This window comes from Hoplias malabaricus, chromosome 1, assembly GCF_029633855.1.
Source record: "Hoplias malabaricus isolate fHopMal1 chromosome 1, fHopMal1.hap1, whole genome shotgun sequence".
In the NCBI taxonomy this organism is placed as follows: domain Eukaryota; kingdom Metazoa; phylum Chordata; class Actinopteri; order Characiformes; family Erythrinidae; genus Hoplias; species Hoplias malabaricus.
In genome coordinates this window covers 79,061,949-79,082,393 of record NC_089800.1, presented here as the reverse complement: position 1 = coordinate 79,082,393, position 20,445 = coordinate 79,061,949, and the positions used below count along the sequence as shown (strand labels likewise).

At 43.7% G+C, this 20,445-nt stretch overlaps 1 protein-coding gene across 1 annotated transcript in view; it reads left to right on the top strand.

Annotated features, from left to right (window-relative positions):
* Window positions 1-20,445, top strand: part of LOC136677659 (doublecortin domain-containing protein 2C) — a 71,272-nt gene that overhangs the window by 5,146 nt on the left and 45,681 nt on the right. Inside the window, 6 exon segments of the mRNA XM_066655280.1 lie at window positions 5,132-5,240; window positions 7,668-7,768; window positions 9,550-9,639; window positions 11,587-11,617; window positions 11,620-11,690; window positions 16,200-16,243. Of these exon segments, the coding sequence (XP_066511377.1) occupies window positions 5,132-5,240; window positions 7,668-7,768; window positions 9,550-9,639; window positions 11,587-11,617; window positions 11,620-11,690; window positions 16,200-16,243 (446 nt within the window).

Here is a 20,445-nt window from a genome sequence, read left to right as displayed (position 1 = left end):
CCCTGGAGGGGGCGCCAGTCTTTCACAGGGCAACACACACACTCACACATTCACTCACACACTCACACCTAAGGACACTTTTGAGTCACCAATCCACCTCCCAACGTGTGTTTTTGGAGTGTGGGAGGAAACCGGAGCACACGAAGGAAACCCACGCAGACACGGGGAGAACACACCACACTCCTCACAGACAGTCACCCGGAGCAGGAATTGAACCTACAACCTCCAGGTCCCTGGAGCTGTGTGACTGTGCCACCTACCTGCTGCGTGACCGTGCCGCCCTTCTGCAATCATCGTCTAAGCAAACATTCAACAGAGTGCATATTAATATGCAAACTACAATAAATCAAGTGCATTGGACATATGTACTTCCCCAATGCCCACAACACTGATGTGTGCTGTGATAGTTCTTGAGCTTGAATGTAGTTAGCAGCTGCAGGGATTTATTCTGCTGTTGATACTGACATTTATAATGAAGAGTTTGGGAGCCACAGCTTTACTGGAATCAGTGAGGTTTAGAAAGCTGACCCATAAACCGTCCTTTAACTTTATTGAGGTTCAAGCTGAAAATAAAAGCTGGTATTTACAAAGTTCCTGCTCATGTGTGTGGATTCTCAGTTTGTGGAGAGTTGTATTACTCCCCCAGAATCTCAATAACATCTCCGATCAGCCCAGTCCCTAGCAGTTAGAGCAGTGGACAGGGAGATTCCTTTCATCAATCACTGTCTGGAGGAGGCATTGAGTTCCTCTCAGCTCCATCTCTATCAGGCGATCCCAGCGCTCCAAACCCGCTCCACTTGATCAAATGCGACCCTTCTTACGGGCTTAGCACCTTCGCCGAGGGAGCCTGCCGAAGCCCTCCCTCACTCCCACACAATGAGGATAAATTGTTTTGAGATGGAGTCGTGGGTGGAAGTATGCGCTTGACGCTTTGGGTCGGTCCACACTCCGATAAGACCTCACAAACAGGACTCGGAGAAATAGTGCACCCTCAGCAGTTTGGATCTGGGACCGTTCCGAAAAAGAAGTGTGTGACATCTGTTTACCGTAAGCGAGAAAAATGACAGCACGACGCCTGCCAGTTGATGTGGTGAGGGAGAAGGCTCTGGTGGCCGCTCCATAGGTGTATTCTCTAATTGATTCTCATGCATCATCAACTTGATTGAGAGGAGGAAATAATTTGGAGAAAGTGGCAAATTATCTTTGGTAGAATGAAGATGGAGGAGCCATCAAAGTCTCATTAAACTGTCGTTAAACGCAAAGGTTTAGCCGCAGCATCTGTTTACATTTACCTGTAATCGGCATTTGTTCAGAAAACAAAAGACCCCGTCATGGCTCCATGCCCTGCACTTTTGTCCATGAGAACACTTCTGATATTCTCTACTCTTTTATTCTGAAGTGTTTTAGTATCAGCTCTGGTCTCAGCTCTGAGAGGGTGAAATCTCCAGTGGGAACTATGGGTATGCAACAACATCCAACAACTTGGAGAAGATGTGCACTCATCTTTCTTGATGAATGGGCAGATGTGCTGATAGAGCAGACTGCTACAAAGAGTACAGGACAGTTCTCCTGTAGTGAAAGCATTGACAAGAACAGCTTGGGGAATATTAGGAATCACAGAATGTAGCATGAGGCTTAACCTAATACTTAAGAGGTGACATACTGTTCATATTTGCCACAAGGGAACACACCCAGTAAACAATTAGCCGTTGATTCAACGTTGAAATAACGTAATGACTGCCGTCTGATCAACGTTCTCTTAAGGTTGAAAATGAAAGTTGAAAAGACGTCCAAACACAGACATTGAAAAGACGACTATTAGACGTATTTTGGACGTCCATTGACGTGTTATTAATTGCTCCCGAAATAAATTACTTGTATAAAACGCATTTTGGACGTCCACTGACGTTATCGATTGGTCACAACTTAACTAACTTATTAAGATGGATTTTGGACGTCCATTGACGTTTAAAATATGTCCTTGACGAACAGACTACTTTTAGACCTATTCTGAACGTCCAGGGACGTTCCTTGTTTACTGGGCAGTCCTGGGACCTGATTTTCTTGTCAAAACAGCCTTGTTCAGAACTGCTGTTTAGGCGCCTGTTCCTTTAAACGATACTGAGCCACACAATGTTTACTTAGACCTGAGCACACAGCGGAGCGAGGAAGCTCTTCTTTGTTTTCATTTCTCAGTTTTTACTCAGTGCTAATTATGTCTGTTTATTTTCATCTTATAACGAAAATATAGAGGTCCAGCACTGTGACTGGAGAGTCTCTACACTTGATGACAGAAGCAGAGCAAATTCAGAATCCAATGTGCCAGATGTTTTCTGGCATAGGCAGCAATACAGAAAACTGACTGGTTAGTTTTGCTTCACAGTGTGTGGGTTGGTGGGCCCAAGTGATACATTCAGAAGTGGTCCTCTTTTAAAGCAGAGCTGAGATCATCTCAAAATGCCTCAGGCTGTCATTACACAACAGGAACCACTAGAGGGAGACATAGACAGCTGCAGCTTCTCTCAGCCCCTGCCACCAACTCACCCCCCTTCATGCGTTTCTCCCTTTCCTCAGCCTCTTACATCATCCGATGATGTCATCTTCTGGAGCGATATTAGAAATGTTATCAACAGTTTGACAAGAAAGTGGAGCATTACTGAAAGGATTTGTCTCCTCCGTTCAGAGTCATGAATGCTGTGCATACGTAGGGCTTATTGCTTTGGTCTTGTGGGTTGACTGAACGTCTACATCGGGTCATTCAGTGCCCTGGGAGTAAACGTGGGTGCGGTGCTCGGATCCCACAGCAGTGTGGCTGAAGTTGGCACTGTGGCGGTGGATGAAAGCAGCGGCGCAGCGTGAGCTGTTTGTTTTCCCACAGATGGGAAAGTTGAACTGGAGGGGAATGTGCTTGGGTTTGTCACATCCAGCGGTGGAAAAGATCTCACTGCCTAATCAGGAGGTTCCCCTGCCACATGCGCATGAGATTGCCTCTCAGAGGCGGGCATCAGGTCATACCGGCCAAACCCAATCCATACCACCGCAGAAGAATCTGTCCCCCGCCAGCGCCCACAGCCCTGCTCCTCTCAGACCAGCTGCCATCCCAAGTGTGGCTTCCTGTTTTGGGGGAAGCATCTCTCCTGTGGGTGGGCTGGTGGTGACGCCCATCCAGCTGCTGCCTGTCAGGTCTCTCCTGGCTCAGTCATACAGCAAGGGGTTTCTGCAGTCTCTGGAGCTGCTGTCACGTTATGTCACGTCACATCGCTCAGGCTGGAGTTACCTTCTCTGTGCCTTTTTACAGCCAAATCCCAACAACTGACCCGGCTAAAAGCACAATAACTGTGATACTTTCACGCTCCCACAGGACCACCACAGAGCTTGTAGCCAATCATTAGAGTGCTGGATTATTATTCTCAGCGCTGCAGTGACACTGACCTTGTGGTTGTGTGTTGGTTTGTGTTGTGGAAGTTCAAGTGGATCAGACACAGCAGTGCTGCTGCATGGTGTGCTTAAACACCTGTCTCACAGCTGGACTGAGGACAATCCAAGGTGGACCTGCTGTGTCTGATCCACTCGTACCAGCAATCGTACAGGTGCAGTGCCTGTTGTCTCGCCCTGTCTCGTTTGATTATCACACCACGTCTCAGTCTGACCTCTCTGTCTGGAATATAGTTCTGAATGAAACAAACACTGCTTGGCTCAGACATTATGTAATCTGTAACCCGAATCACTGACCTCAGCTCTTCCACGTTGAAAGGCTTGTGTTCAAGGCGTGATCTCATTTTAGGAGGTGGTGATATATTCAAGCCCCGTTTTCAAGCAACAATAGGCAGCATTTTTACCTTAAAATTACAGTTTCAAATCATTGTGATACTCCACTGACCTGTAATACGGCCTCTGTGGGTGTTGCTCTGTTGTCAGCGCTGCAGAAACCACTCCACTCCCTCCATGCTCCTTGGTTTAGGACAATGCTTTAAAAGTGCAACTGTAGATGGAGTAATACCCAATGTTACCTGGTGTTTACTTCATTTCAGCTCATCACTTGAGCATATTTACCTCATTTTTTGACGTGTCCTCTCGTGCACAAGATGCAGCCTCTGAGATAAGTTCACCATCCCTATGTCCTCATGGTCGTTTTGCTACTTTGCACGTGTCTGATGAACTTGGTCTGAACTGCATATTCCTGAGCAACTGGGTTGGACTGTTGTTTTATTTCTCTGTCGAGCACCAGCGGCTGCTGAATTCCAAAGTTTGCCTTTGCATTAAAAAATAAGCAGGCGAGGGAACAAATACAGGGCTATTCCCCAGACCCCGTGTTAGTGGGCTTGCAAACTCCACGGCCTGGAGTGCGTTCCAGTGGAAGCTGGAGATCAGTGGAGTGCCCCTGAGCAGGCTGTCTGTGGAGTCAACTAACAGCAGCAGCCAAGCTGGAGAAAAAAACACATTAAGTCTTCTGGTGGCCTCACCTGGGGACAGACACGGCTCACCTTGCCTACCTATGGTGGATGTGCGCTGCCAGCTGGAGGAAAATTGCCTTTTGTGGGAGCATTAATGCAGACATGCATCCTGCTGTCAAAGCATCACTCTCCCTATAACTCCTCTCCCTCGCTCTCTTACTCTCTCCCCCATCCCTCTTTCCCCATTCCAGTCCCCGAGCCTTTTTCTTTTCATTAATAACCGTCTGCCGTCTGCCTAGGAATAAGTTATTCCCTCCAACTGCCTCTCCTTTTAAGCCTGTTTGGACTCTCATTGTTTGATCTGCTGTGATAAATAAGAGGAATGCGGTTAGAAATTCATGGCTGCTCTGTTTCATTAATAAATGATTAGTTTGCCGAGCTCTCTTGTGATTGATAGTTTGTGCATGGGGGTGGGGGGTGGGAGGGGGGTGCATTGGAACCAGATGAATTCAATACGGCGTCAGTCACCGGGGAGCCACAAAGCGTATCAGCCTGTGAAATATTGAGGTCAATAGAAAATATAAAGGAAAAAAGGGGGAGGAACAAGTTGGAGTTCCAAAACGGTGTTTGTATGATTAGAGATGGATTTCAAGGCACCGTCCGTGGCTCTGTCATCGACAACCTGGAATCAAAGTTACAGGTTTTGCTTGATGGCTGCTCCTTCTTCACTGTTGTAGTCGGCTGATCGACTGGGAGGCGACGCTGACTCCCACGTCTATGCCCAACCTGACAGAGCCAAACAGCAGGGGCGTGGTTCCAAAGCCCCACACCTTTTCACAGCACGGGGTGAGTGTGGCAGTTGTGCATAACTTTGTGTTTTCCTCCCCCTCCCCCTCCCCAGCCCCATCTCTCCTAATGTGTTTCCCCTCCCTCATCACTGCCAGATCAAGAGGGGATGGGAAGCGAGGCTGTTGTTTTGGTGGAATGCAGCTTTATTTTCTGTGCTCATCAATGTGTGTGTGTGTGTGAGATATTTCATGCTCTTACATGTGTGGGGCATACAGCAGATAACAAGGCAGCGTGTGGTAGGGATTACTTTGAATTTGCAGGCGGTTCTCTAAAGACTACCTATGTCTGGGGAGCTCGCTTCCATTCCTGGATAGAACACTGCCTTACCAGATGAATATTAAACCATGCAACAAACTTCAAATACTTCAGAGCGCTGTAAATCATAGATGAGTTCAATCACGCCATTTTGCTGGAAATGTATGCAGCGAGCCTTGTTAGCTGCGCCAGGGAAACAAAATGCTCCAATTTTCTCCTGATAGAGAATCAAAATGTTCATAAGTTATTCAGCACAAATAGCACAACAAGACGAGGGGGTTCCAGACTTAACACTGACTCCCTTCCCTCACTGCTTGCTGTACGTCGTTCAGTTATTACAGCCCAAACATAGCCATTTGGGTTTGAGTTTCGCCTACTGATCAGTGCCACTGACCACGTTCCACAATTTGGTCGCTAAAAAAGCAGAGCCTGAGAACCAAGTGTCTGAATCTCTCTTTTTAAAAACCATCAGACCCTGTTCGTAAGTATCTACCATTAAGGTGTATTCTCCCAGTTTCCTACAAGGGAACACAGTTCTGGCGTTTTAATGATTAAATGATAACATGTGATATGTCCACCTTTGGGCGGCACTGTGGCGCAGCAGGTAGTGTCGCAGTCACACAGCTCCAGGGGCCTGGAGGTTGTGGGTTCGATTCCCGCTCCGGGTGACTGTCTGTGAGGAGTTGGTGTGTTCTCCTTGTGTCTGCGTGGGTTTCCTCTGGGTGCTCCGGTTTCCTCCCACAGTCCAAAAACACATGTTGGTAGGTGGATTGGCGACTCAAAAGTGTCCGTGAATGTGTGTGAGTGTGTGTTGCCCTGTGAAGGACTGGCGCCCCCTCCAGGGTGTATTCCTGCCTTGCGCCCAATGATTCCAGGTAGGCTCTGGACCCACCGTGACACTGAACTGGATTAGCGGTTACAGATAATGAATGAATGAATGAATGTCCACCTTTAATTTGTGCAGGATTCCCCACTGACCAACATTGTACCTCTACCGTACGAGTGCACACACCTGTAAATAACCATCATATTTGTATAATTAGTGCATAACCAGTGTTGTGAAGTGTGAGAAGCATTTTCCCGCTCAGTGCATCACCTCTCCCGGATCCTATGAGGTCATTGGGTGAGTAATTGCGGCCTTTTGCGGAGCTGCCATCATTTCACACATAAGAGCCAAGCCAGCAGTCCTGGTGATGGAGTTGAATTTCCCCACGCTGCACGGAGGCCACATTAGTGCCGGCCAGGATGTCTGCAGCCAGGCTTGTAAAAGGTGCTCTTGCGTGGTCTCCAGCTCCTGCGCTGGACACTTGATCATCCCTTGTGGCAAAGCATTCTCATAATGCCATCACTAATGGCAGAAACCTAAAACAGAAAGAGCAGAGCACAGGCGTCCTCTTAACTACATCAGTCAGGGCAGAGGGCTAATAAAGCAAGCCAGAGGCAGCATGTGAGTGCTGTTGACATCACCAATTGCAGAAGGAGTGCATCTTCTTGCAGCCTATCATTAGCACAGATTGTCTTACCTTTGAATGTCAGAAGCAGTGACCAGTGTAGTTTGCGTCCCAAGGAAAAAAGAAAAAGAAAAGCAGAGCAAAATGTGTTTCACTTGGGTGAAGCTAATTTGACATAGGGGATGATGCTGAAGATTGTTATTAACTAAATCTAATGCCATCTTCCACCAACAGGACGCTAATTTTGGATTGATTGTGTTTTTCATCACTTTAGATCGCCATCATGTTCCACACTAGAGTTCAGCTACTGATAGCTTTAGAGGTTTCGCAGCAATGCGAGCAGATTCAGAGCACTAGGTGTTAATACCATCTCTGGAGCTGTGTTACCCATGCTTCCCAATAAAAAGGAAATCTTTAAAAAGATTTTGGCCCTGTTTCTGTTTACCTTAACTTGACTGTCGCCGAACCAGGCGTACCTTTCCATTTTCAGTAGCGGCCAAAAAGCTACATTATACAGAGACCTCTGATGTTGATGCTCCAAGAGTCTCATCAGGGAAATCAGACTTTTCAGTAGTCAATCCCCTCATTAAAGCTCTTAACAAATAAGCGATTTGACAGTGGCATTGATCACATTGGCGGTGGCAGGGAAAAGAGGAGAGATAGTGTAGAATGGCAGCATCCTCAAGCCCAAGTAACTGTGATTAATTACTCTCCTCAGAGGACAGTGTTTTCCGAGCCAAAGACAAAAGGAAGGAAATGGTGGGCGTGTCTGAGGTGGGAGAGGATAGCAACATGAAGGTGGATCTGCCCATTGATCAGGTAAGGGGGCTGAAATAAACACACACACACACACGATTTCCATTCATTTCATGGAGAATAACCCTGACCTTAAACGTAACTACTACTACACTAACCCTAACACATCTTCAACTAATGATTTACATCATGGGGGACATTATATTTGTTCCCATAAGGACAAACAATTCCCACAGTGTGAGTTTGTAAACAGATTCTAATTCCCATAATGTGATGTAAATCTAGACCACACACAAACAGACACACACACACACACACACACACACACACACACACACACACACACACACACACAAGTAATACTAGCTTAACCCTAACCACAAACTTAAAACATGTTATCACCTTAAAAGGGACCAGTTGGTGATCCCCACAGTGTAGGCTTTGGTCACCACTATGTGATATATTCCTGGCACACACAAACACACACACACACACACACACACACACACACACACACACACAAACTATAACTGCTGTATATATTGTATTGTGTAATATTGCACTTTTGTTGGGACACATTGTACTGAATTCAGACGCCCCAGAAAAATGATGACTCCATTTTGTGTTACACGGTCTTATAGAAAATACAGATTATATTGCAGTGGCTGGAAATAACCTTTCCAATACAGCTTTTCTGTCTTTGGTACTTGCCATTTTTAAGCTGCAAGAAGACTACAGTCAAAGCATCATATACAGTACCAGTCAAAGGTTTGGACACACCTTCTCATTAATGATTGGTGGAGTAGAGCTAGTCACTGTATAGAACTGTCTACCAGCCCCTACCTCTGCACAACCCAAGTTATGGCTTCAGACACATTAAGAAGGGAGCGGTTCTACAAATTAACTCTCGACGAGGCCACAGCTGTTCGCTGAAAACCGTTCCAGGTGACGACCTCATGAAGCTGACTGAGAGAACGGCGAGAGTGTGCAAAGCTGTCATCAAAGCAACAGAGGGCTACTGTGAAGAGTCTAAAGTATAAAACATATTCTGTTATGTTTACTACATAATTCCATATGTGTTTCATAGTTTTAATGTCTTCCACGTTCATGTACAATGTAGAAAATAATAAAAATCAAAGAAAAACCATTGAATGACATGTCCAAACTTTTTGACTGCTACTGTACATTCACAATGTGGAAAATGGCATAAAACAAAGGAAACTCTCCCTGAGTGGGTGTGATCAAACATTTGACTGGTACTGTACATATTAAGAGCAGGTGGACTTGGTCCACTATTATAAATGGCGTAAAAGGTCAGAATAAAAGTGTTATTAAGAAGTAGACATACATTATTAATGAGCTCAAGACCACTTTACCATCAAATAGTGGAACAGGTCGGGGACAAAGGGCAGGGAAAGATAAATACATGTAAGGAATGAAGATAACAAAAGGGAAGTTTGAACAGAAAGGAAAAATGAAACCACTTGTAACACTGCAGGGAAAAGCACAGCAATACAACATGACTCCGACACCAACAGCATGAGATAGGACCGGAAGAGCGGGTGGTCTCTAACTGATATTAGCAAGCTGAGATAGAGGAGATGATAAGACGTTTATGCAGCTGTATATCCCAGAGTTTGGGCGCCTCCACACTGAAAGATCTGCCATCCATGCATATATGAAACTTTGGAGCCCAAATTATACCATGATTTAAAGATCTGAAAATAGCAGATGGAGTGCAAGGACAGAGTAACTCTGACAGAAATTAAAATCCTTTGTAAGTTTGATGCATCACTCACTGTAAGCACACTGTATGGAGACTGACATGTTGACTTTTCCCACAGATGGAAGCCAAGGTGGTGGATGAGGAACAACCAGAGTATGAGGTCCCTCAGCCAGAGGGTTTAACTCAAAGTCCTCCTGTTTCAGATGAAGTAGAAATGCTAGAACCTTTAATGTAAGGCTGTACCTGGTAAATAATAATATATTATTTATTCTAAGGATTCTGTGTGCGATCTTAATGATAAAATTGACTTAACTGTATGTTGGAAAGTTAATTTTACATTAATTCTACAATTTATACGTATTCTGTCATGCTCTGGACCATCTCAGAGCTGTGTGTCTCTTCTCTGCCTGTTTATCACTGGTCTATATCCTTGATGATTCATTAATCTATTTGGTCTGTGTAATCTGTGTATGCTCCCACTTATGGTGGGAGAGTGTGAATGAAAGTGTTAATTAAATGTTAATAATGTTATTAAAATTATATTTGATTGAAAAATGTGAGAAACAAAAGTAACAAGTCTATTTTAAGACATCTTCTGTAAAAGTCAAAAGTCAATTCTGAGCCGCAAGCTGCTCTTACGTCAACAACTGCTGTGTTGTTTGTGATGAAGGGCCGTTAAACATCCGTCCAAACCATGAAGTTCCATTAAAAAAAACCTCCAGACTATTTCAGACATAGCAGTAGTGCCAGTTGGTAATTTTATCTACTTTTTCTCCTCTATCATGTCTAATAGCCATTTCTACCCTTTAGCTAGAACCTCCCCAAGCCCAATCACACACAATCCCAGCCACTGCCTCTTTTCGAGCTGCTCATGGCGCTTCATCACTAGAGTTCTCAATGAGCTGGAGGAGAACGCCTACTGTGCTGTCTGATGGCTGAGACATCGCTACGGGATTGTAACAGCGATCTAAAGGTGTGCCTCGCGAGATCGCTCGTTTCTCTTTTTAATGGGTTATTTCTTTTGAATTATCAATACTGTTCATTTAATTATTCATTTACAAAAATAACATTTTTTTTGCCATTTTCATTTCAGTAGTAAAAAAAATGCCACTCACAACAACTAGCAACAAACACTCAAGACTGGAGTGAAATAAATGATACTTAATATAATATTGGCAAATATAATCCGCCTAGACGTGTCATGGAAACTTTTCCTTTTGTGTCAAGCAGCAATAAAAGTTGTTCTTTGTTCTGGACATAGAAGGGAGCCTCCAGATCAAAAAAGAAAGATAAAGATATGTACATAAATGCAATGCCAGCTCCTTCCACACTTAATAAATCCTGCACTTTTTGATAGATAGATAGATAGATAGATAGATAGATAGATAGATTCTATATTGATCCCCAGGGGAAATTCAAGGTCTCAGTAGCTTACAACAATCACTAACAGCAATGGACTAATATATATAAAAAATGAACATAGTGTGCTTAAGAATGATCAAACATAGTCTGGCAAGAATCTATGATACCGTGAGCAGCTGAGGATGATCTCTTGAGTGCAGTATATAGTTTAAAAGTTGAAAAAGTATGGATAGTGCAAAGGGTATGGGATGTGCAATATCAGTATAGACTGAGGGTTTTGAATTAGAAATAAATATAGTAAAATAAATAGTGCAAGGCAGTTCAGTGCAATGATCCTGTATTAAGTATAAAGCTACTATTGTAGCTGTCAGGTTAAAGTGTACATGAGGTAGATGAGTTGGTTGACTTGTCTATTGTCCAATTAGGTACACATGTACAAATATGGAGGAGGTGGATGGGCAGAGAGACTATGGCAGAGAAGTCCATCTCTCCTCTCCCCTTGAGTGATGCATTGAACAGCTAATGTGGAAATGATGGAAATGTATGGTGGCCCTGAAGGGCAAACGCACAAAAATTAAAAATTGATGCACACAATTTTGTGATGTGACTAATGTGCATGTGGAAGTTGTAATGGCGCTTAAACGATACATTGTGCAGCCCTTCTTTAAAGCCTACAGGATTAAAAGACCAAAAGCTTGTAGAATAGCTCTGACTTTCACTCTGATCCATGCTGTCACTCAACTAAAAATACCAGGGCATGACTTTATAATGTTGGTAAGTGAACTGTGTCTAGCTGCGCCGACAGATTTCAGTAAATGGCTCTGCTTCGGGGAGTCAGGGAGAGGCTCTCACCTCGCCGTGCCCAGAGGCCAGCCTGAGTAGGAAGCAAAGCACAAGGTACGGAGCTCACGGTGCACAGAATTTATAGAGGCTGTTACAGTTTCATTTCTGGCATATAGTCTGAATCTAATCACAGTCTACCGTGCCCCCTCTCTACTCCACACGTGTGATAGCTCTGCTTATGAAACCACATAGTCTGCTTTTCCTCTCTGATCCAGCCCCAGAAAATTGGCCCATTTAGATACCGGGCCTATTCTGTCCTGGTAATCTCTGTCTTTTAGCAGTGTGAATCTCATAACGTTAACGAACATGCACAAGGGCGAATATTACAGTGCCATGCAATTTCACAACTCCTTTGAAATGGAGGGAGATATTGAGTCTTATTTAAACAATCAATAACATACAACATTGTGTTTAATGAAAACTATAATTTCAGACAAAGGCAATTACACCGCCGGGTACTGTTTTGGCGGGAGATTTTTGCCGTCGTCTGCATTTTCATAATAAAGATATTCTTATCGAAATAATTATTGACTGGGGACCACCGTTATTACCTTGTTAAAGGCCTCATCAATAGTCATATTCATTACTTATCACATTTAGTCCCATGCAGAGACGGCTGAATCAGAGGTGCTATAGATCCGGTGAATGGCAGGCGTATAATGGTGGCAGTTCTCCTCTCACCTCGTGCAGCTAATTGGCAGACTCATCATTGCTGCTCAAAACAGTATTTGATTTAGTGACAGGCGAGGTGGCCTTTTGATGACAGCAATGTTCAGAACTCATTCAATCCGCTAAAGACATGTAAGTGCTAATCAAGTAGGGCGCCCACGAAGGAGCTGGAATATTAACCATTAAACATGTGTGTGCTACAATACGCAAAAAGCAAAGCTCAATAAATATTCTCTCGTTGAAGGCATGTATTCCCCATGTGCACATATGGAGTGAGCAATACCCGCTGCCTGTCTGACCGTGTTTATTGTTCAGCATCATAACACATGAGTACGGCCTGAGAGCGGATCTATGTTTCAGGGCTTTGACAGTAATATGTAGATTGTGGCTCTTGTGTTGGGTTTTTTTGAGTTATCGCTGGGCTACATATGCTCATGGCTGTGCACTGGTGAAGTGATGTATAACACCAAATAAACTTATGTGGCTGATGAATTTGACTGTATCAATCATGTGTGATCTTGCCCCATTAATTCAGCGCCTTGAGAAATTCTTCAATAATTCTAGCTCTTGGTATTTAATGAACAGTGCTGCTGTATTTGTAAATGACCAGAGCTCAGCCAGCTGGCTTTTCTTTAGGTGCACATCCAAAAGCAAGGACTGAACCAAATGGGAGCCAAACAGGAGCCAGAGAACTTTTGGCTCTAGCAATAATTCATTTACTCCCTGCTCAAGAGACTGCTGGAGCCGTCAGAGAATCCGCAAAGAATGATTAGACTGTCTTCTTGGGCACTTAATGCTGCTTTAATGCAGCTCTTCAACCATGGATTCTGAGGAAGGGGAACACACTGTTCCTTCCAGTTCCAAGCCCTCTGCTCTTTAGGCCATGGCTGCCACATTTCACAGTCAAGCTGAATTTTGTCTTTACAGTGTTTCCTAAGAGCCTTAGCATTAGCTTCCTAGCTAATTACTGTCACTTTACATTGGGAGGAGTTATTACGAAATAATCACATTTTCAGTGCATGTATTCATTAATGTGTGTATCTGGAGCTTTCCAACCCACAAACTGTGAAACAATACCACCCAGTCAGTTTCCTGTGTGCGGCCTAAGTCAGAAAACATGGGATAAAATGAGTCGATTATACACTGCTATGTTTCTGACATCAAGTGCAAAGACTTCAGAATTGCCCCGCCCCCTCATCTGAGTCCCTCCAATCACAGTGCTGGACTCGCATTTATGTGAGAGTGCAAAGATGAGGTTAAATGGTGGAAAGCAGACACAAAGCGTGCTAAGATATGAGTCGGCGTGAACAGCGAGTGGCTCATTATTATTTAAAGGAACAGGAGCTGAAACCTACCTTTCTGAACAGCGCTGTTTAGAGCGTGGTGTTTCATGCTAGTGGTGATTTGACCAAAGGATGTCATAGAACTATGTTCCTTCGTGGGAAAAGGGGAAGAATAGGTCGCCTTTAACATATTTCAATATTATGAGACGCATTTAAGGATCAGTAACGTTATGTCATGGTAAAGGCAGGTTTAAATGATATTGCTTTTCACTGCCGTCTCATCAAAGAGACACCCCAGGCTCTTTATTGATGACCAAATCCAATTATATGATTATGTTCCAGTCACAACAACCTATCCGTTTAAAACATGTCCGGATAGAGTTGCGTTAAGTGGGTTCATACTGTAGCACATAAAGCCACCTTTATGGAAATAATTCAGAAACCACAGCCAATCCTTATCCTCCTTGTGGTAAAATTCATTAGCGCAGCAAATACTATGTTGAAGGTGACGTCCAGGGAGGGAGAGCTAATACATCAAAGTTTACAGCGAGACATATTTCTCTCCATGTTTATATACATGTTCCCAAATGGTTCTTTTCATTTTAATGATACGAGCTGATTTATCAATCAGTCGGCTAAGCAGTTTTTCTTAATTAATATTGTTAGATATGCCAATGAGTCCCAGCGCCTTGATCAATCGCCCTCCTCCTCCACCACGTTTTGTGATAAAAAAAAAATCGAACACATATCGAACGGCTCATTGATCCTCCTTTTCTCTGCCAATACAATATCTGCTCATTTATCTTCTGTTCTTCCTGGCTACAGTTGCACAGCTTAGGCTAGCTGTTTCACACGCAAGGTCAACTATAATCAACCCCAGACTGTGCCACAAACTGGGACTGCTGCATGAACCTGTTCTCCGCCCCCCACCACTCCACTACCACCACCAGCCTGTAGTAGCTAGGTCTTCTACTGCCTACCATTCAATTGCTGTTTATTAAGGAGGGGAAAGTCATTAATCAGACTGAGATGCACAGGATTTCCTCATCGGACCATCGAACCACTTAAGGAAACACAGCCCATCTATCTCTGGGCCGTGTTCCATGGACACTTCAGTGCTACTGAGTACTCTAGGCTGGTGTGTTTTTCCTCTTGATAAGCTGTTATGTCCTTTTCTCCTTAGCTCTAATTGCATTTTCCAGTTTCTCAAGTTAAACAAACAGTAACTAGAAGCTGACATCGTACAACGCATGGTCATTGTTTTTTATCTTATTTTATTAACTAATTCTCTTTGTGTCCCCTGGCCTTAAAGGCCATGGTTTTGCATATATCCCCCCCACCCCATTTATTGAGACAACACATTTATTTTTTTGGTTTTATTGATATAACAAATTATTTAAATAATCATCATGACATACATTTTTAATAATAAATTCTTATCGTTCAATAAATGTTGTTGGTCATGAAACAAAGCAAAAAGATGCTACAGTCTTAATGTGTGGCATAGTGCATTGTTTCTGTGACAGGTTTTTATGCCTTTTTCCATCCCAGCGTCCCACTGAGGCCTCGTCAACACTAATAAATGTCTGTATGATGAGTATTATTTGGTCTAACTTAAGCAGTTATGAGCTACTTTTTTACTTTAGTGTTTATGCAGCTACAGGAAAGCGGTGCCGGGGCTTTTTCTGGACAATGTGAGTTTCACACACAACCAGCAACAGTTAATGTAACATTAACATTAATTATAGAACATCAGTTGAACATCTTGAAAAGGAAAGCAGAACAAAACAAAGATAAATGGTAATGATATTCATAGTATATTTTCTTGATAAAACAGTGGAAAAAGCGAAACCATTGCCTTTTAAAACTTCTGTACATTTAAATATAAATTATTTTTAAAAATAATTTTCGTTCACACTAGTGTTAAAATTCCAAAGCATTCCTTCCCAGTAAACAATTAGCCGTTGATTCAACGTTGAAATAACGTAATGACCGCCGTCTAATCAACGTTCTCTTAAGGTTGAAAATGAAAGTTGAAAAGACGTCAAAACACAGACATTGAAAAGACGACTATTAGACGTATTTTGGACGTCCATTGATGTTATTAATTGGTCCCGAAATAAATGACTTGTATAAAACATGTTTTGGACGTCCACTGACGTTATCGATTGGTCACCACTTAACTAAATTATTAAGATGGATCTACTTTTAGACCTATTTTGAACGTCCAGGGATGTTCCTTGTTTACTGGGTTTATATTAGAGGTGATTACATAAAAAATGCATGATCTGCCACCTAAAGGAACCCTAGGTGAGATTTGATATTTTTACTCCTGGGCTCCCACTACAGTCAGTTACAGAGGTTAATTCACTTTTACAGCACTGTCCTGAAATCTGGGCGCCTCCAATGGTTACATAGTGCATTTTCTACAGTGCTAAGCCCAGAATAGCAATGAGAGAGGCTCTATTCTCAATTTTACAGCTCATTGAAGCATCTTAATGATTTGAAGTTGTGATATTGAGGTTACAATACAGTATATCACTTTAAGGTGTAATGGGACAAGTTTGCTGAGCTTGAAATGGAGTGTAATTTTTAATAGACCAAAAGACAGGACACTGCTGGGGAAAAGACGTCCTCCAAGCTGCATACTTTATGGTTTGGTATTTATGGTATTCCGGGTGTTGAAAATACTTCAAGGCTGGGTTCATAGAAGCCATGCAACATCATAGCCTCTGTTCCTGGCATGCAACAGAACAGGGTCCAGCTATAAAGACACCCGTAATACACTCTGCAATAGCAATTTCTTTCCCATGTCACCAGACCTGCATTCACTGGGTAAAATCTTGGAGAGTTTCCAGTCGTTATAGATACCATCTGGGTTCCTCCTCAAACTTCCATGTCTTTGGTGTGCATTAAATGCACCTGTTCTTGTCCAGAGGAGACATTAATCTCGCCGCTTGCTCTCGGACCTCTGTGTGCCTACCACACAAGTGCAGTTATATCAGTTAGCACTCGAGCGTAGACCTAAACACAGAGGCTGTATTTCAGCCTTGTCTCGCTTTCATGTTGGTGTTTAATGACAGATCAGAAACCTTGAGGAGCCACGGGTTTCCTAATTAAAAAGCATTTCCGAGCTCGGATCTCATTACCTGCAGACCCTTTCCCCTCCATGATGGTGCAAGCCATTGCAAAGCTATGTGCCTTGCATCTTGTATGAGCAATTTACTCCTAACAGGTTACAGAGCTCCGAGCTGGCAAAGGAGGCTTTTAGCTCTGCTTGTGGCTATTGTCCGTGCTGAATTCCACAGTGTAGCGTCAGTGAGGCAGTCCTGGCCTCCTGGGTGGACATTACTACTCTAATCTAAGGCCCATGATGTATGCCAAAACAATCCCAGCCCCCACACTGTGCTCCATCCTGTCTGCGAGGCTTCGGGCGTGCTGCTGCCGCTCTCTTGAGTTTTGTATTGCAGCACTGCCATTAGCCATATTTGCCTCGGCCTCCTCCATATCTCGGTTCGATTGGATGGACTTTAGGGCTGTCACGCACCCGGAAGGGATGAAGTATGCAATTTATGGACTTGGCTCCTGGCTACCGGGAACCCTGCTGCGGTGGCATATCTGACACACATCGCCGTGTATCCGTTTATTCACTGTCAACATGCGTTTTATTTAAAATAAAAATAAATAAAAGAGTCATGAATCACATCCTTCATTTGCAACAGCAGGGCATCACTTTTCAAACAACTAGAAAGACATGTTCTGATCTTTGAAGTGTGTTAAATATGACACATGCTTTAATCCACATTGAACAACAGTCAAGTCGAATTTGGATTCTGTAAGTTAACCTTTTTATGGCAAATTTACAACACCAACACCCCCCCTCCCCCCACCCGCCAGTAACATGTTATCTTATGCTGATGCTTATCTGGAGTGGTGCACAGCCACAGCCACTTCTGCACCCATGGAGATGTTGGTATTTAGGTGTCTTCCTGATTAGCAGAGTAGAATCCTCAGTGTATCTGCATAATGTCTGAGGAAAAGCATTTCTCCAGTGCATGGAACCTACTCGACTCTTTTGCTTTTCCACAGACCAGGTAACCAGGAACCAGGTAAATTTTCAGTCCCAGCTCACTCCAGGTTCTGACCGAGCCGAGTAGGCACTAAATGGTGAGGTGTAAACCCTGCAGAGCTCTGATTGTCCAGAGAGACCTGTAACACCACGAAATGCAGAGCTCATTCAAATCCAGCACAAACCACCCCTCGTAAAATCTCTTAAGTTTCAGCAGCTTTCACATTTATTTTTATCAGACTCACAGCAGCAGCTCATAAATTTACCTCGAGGTGTTTTGAAGAGGTTTAAACGCTCCTTGGGCCGATGGCAGACGTAAATTCCCAATGAAAGCCAAATGTGCAACAAGTTACTGATCTGTGAGAACTGGGGGCGGAGCCGTGTTCTGTCCACAAAACAACAACAACAACACGCAACACGCACCTAATTTCACCGCCGTCATTGTTGTGGTATTCAAGGCCAGTGATTCCTGTAAGAGACAGGGTTTTGTGACATCGCCAGCTCCATTTCGTGGAGGAGCAGTGCCAGTGGAAAAGCGACAAGCTTTAAACGAACCGAGTCGAGCCGAGCCGGGCCCATGCTGTGAAAAAGCACCATGCGTGTCCTGATTCATTAGTTTAGTTACTGCCCATATTCACTGCAACAAGACCTTAAACATTCCAGTAGCACTGCTGTGTCAGATCCCCTCATACCAGTGCAAGCCATGCTAACACACCACCACCACGTCAGTGTCACCGCAGCGCTGAGAATGACCCACCACCTATCTTTCCTTTGGTGGTCCTGTGGGGGCCCTGACCGTTGTCCAACAGGTGGCTTACAATATCTAAAGAGCCGTATTTGAGAACTGTGGTCAGAGGAAATGAGAGAACAGTCAGTGAATGTAGAAACAAGGAGGTGGTTTTAACCTTATTGTTGATCAAATGTTCTAAAAAAGCAACAGTTTTGCCATCACACATCATACAAACTCCTGAAGGAGCTGATTAAAGGCCTTTAGAAGTTTTCCCCGAGCTGGAGCTTCTGACATGGAGCAAATAATGTTCCCGGGACCTTGCGTAGAGGATCTGGCTGCGCAGATGAAGGAGACAGCACTGTCTCTGTCTGATCTCAGCTGCTGGGCCTTGTGAAGTTGCCTGTGCCTAGTTACACATTAGCTTTGATTGCCGGTTTGCTGTGTTCGAGACCAGCTTTGAAGCGCATCTCAAGATGAAAGACAAACTTGTCCAGTGTGTCCACTGCAGCTGCGGTTCTCCGTTTGCTTCAGGCTCCATCAAGTGCTCCACGACTCTTCCCATGCTGAGATGAACACAATGTATAATTTATCACACAATACAATGCATGGCGGATAGTATCTCTCTTTCTTTCTTTCTCTCTCTAATTCTGATGCCGTTTCTCTCCTATGTTTACAGACTCTAGCATGGTCACGTCTATCGTATTTTAGAAGGTAAGCCTTTGTTGTATCCCATGCACTTTGATATCCAGCTCCTGGAACTTCGAATGCAGGCCAGATGGGTTCCACATGTTTTCTTTAATTCCACAGGACGTACATGGAGAGCCAGGGTGCATGCAGGATACACACAACCTTCTCACTCTCTGGGAAGAAATGAAACAGTGTTATAAACCAAATAAAATCCTCTTTCTGTTGACATCGCTTCCTCTGAGAGGATTTTTCATATAAGCAATGTATTGCATAATTATGAATGGCTATGAATATTGCATGGGCCCAAGCGCTCAGTGCATAGTAAGTTGCCTAATTGCAGGGATTAATTATTAAGAAGCAAAGGTCTTGAGCGGGCCTCGGCGTGGCACTTTTGATTAATTATTTTATGTATTTCTGTTTTAATCTGAGGAACTTTTAGAGGTGAGGTGGTCCTCCTGACATTCTGCTAAATCAGCAAGCACCACATGGAGGATGATAACTGCTCTGCGGAGACGCTGGGCATTCCCTGGAGTGGGATCGCTCCACTGATTAAAGCCCATGGAATCATCTGACAACTTTATGGAGCTGGAGAGGATCAGCAACTTAAGCATGCAGCTCTGAAACCCAGAGTCTGGTTACTATGTAGAATGAGGGCTTGTCATTGACCTGCAGGTCATGGTCTAATATCTTTGTTTAACATCCTTGCATTAATAAGGAGAATACAAAACAAAGCTACTCTGTAAATAAGATGCTTTTAGAAGGTCAGCTCTTGGCCTTCTAAAGAGCTCCCTCATTAAAAGCCTGGTGATGACGTGAACACAGTCCCTCTGCTAATGATAAAATGAATCTGTTCTGCACACTTCAATAACTTGTCTCTTTGACTTTTCCAGTCACAAATCTAGGGGCATGATTATGGTGGGCATATTCTGTAACACGTACATCTAAATAATGTCTAATAACAGAATTATATAACTTTAAAAAAGACATAATGACCTGCTTGGGTCAAAACACCACAAGGACCAAACACCACAGCATTGTTCCCCCCCTGTCTAAACAGCCCTGTCGAGAACGACCACTTTCAGTGCAGCAGTGAGGAGTGAGGAGCAGAAGCTGTTTTTGCTCAGTTCTCTTCCTTCTTCATTCTGGCTTTCTCAGTTTTTACTCAGTGCCCTATTTCTCCTCACTCAAGGGAGTTTTTCCTTGCCCCTGTTGCCTTCGCCTTGCTCCCCTGGGGCTTTTATTCACATTGTTATCTGTTTTTCTGATACTAATCCTGTAAAACTGCTTTGCGAAAACACTGTACAAATACAGTGTGATTTGACTGAATTTGGGTTGTGAAGCACATTTAGGCCAAAGCATAACTCAAAATCA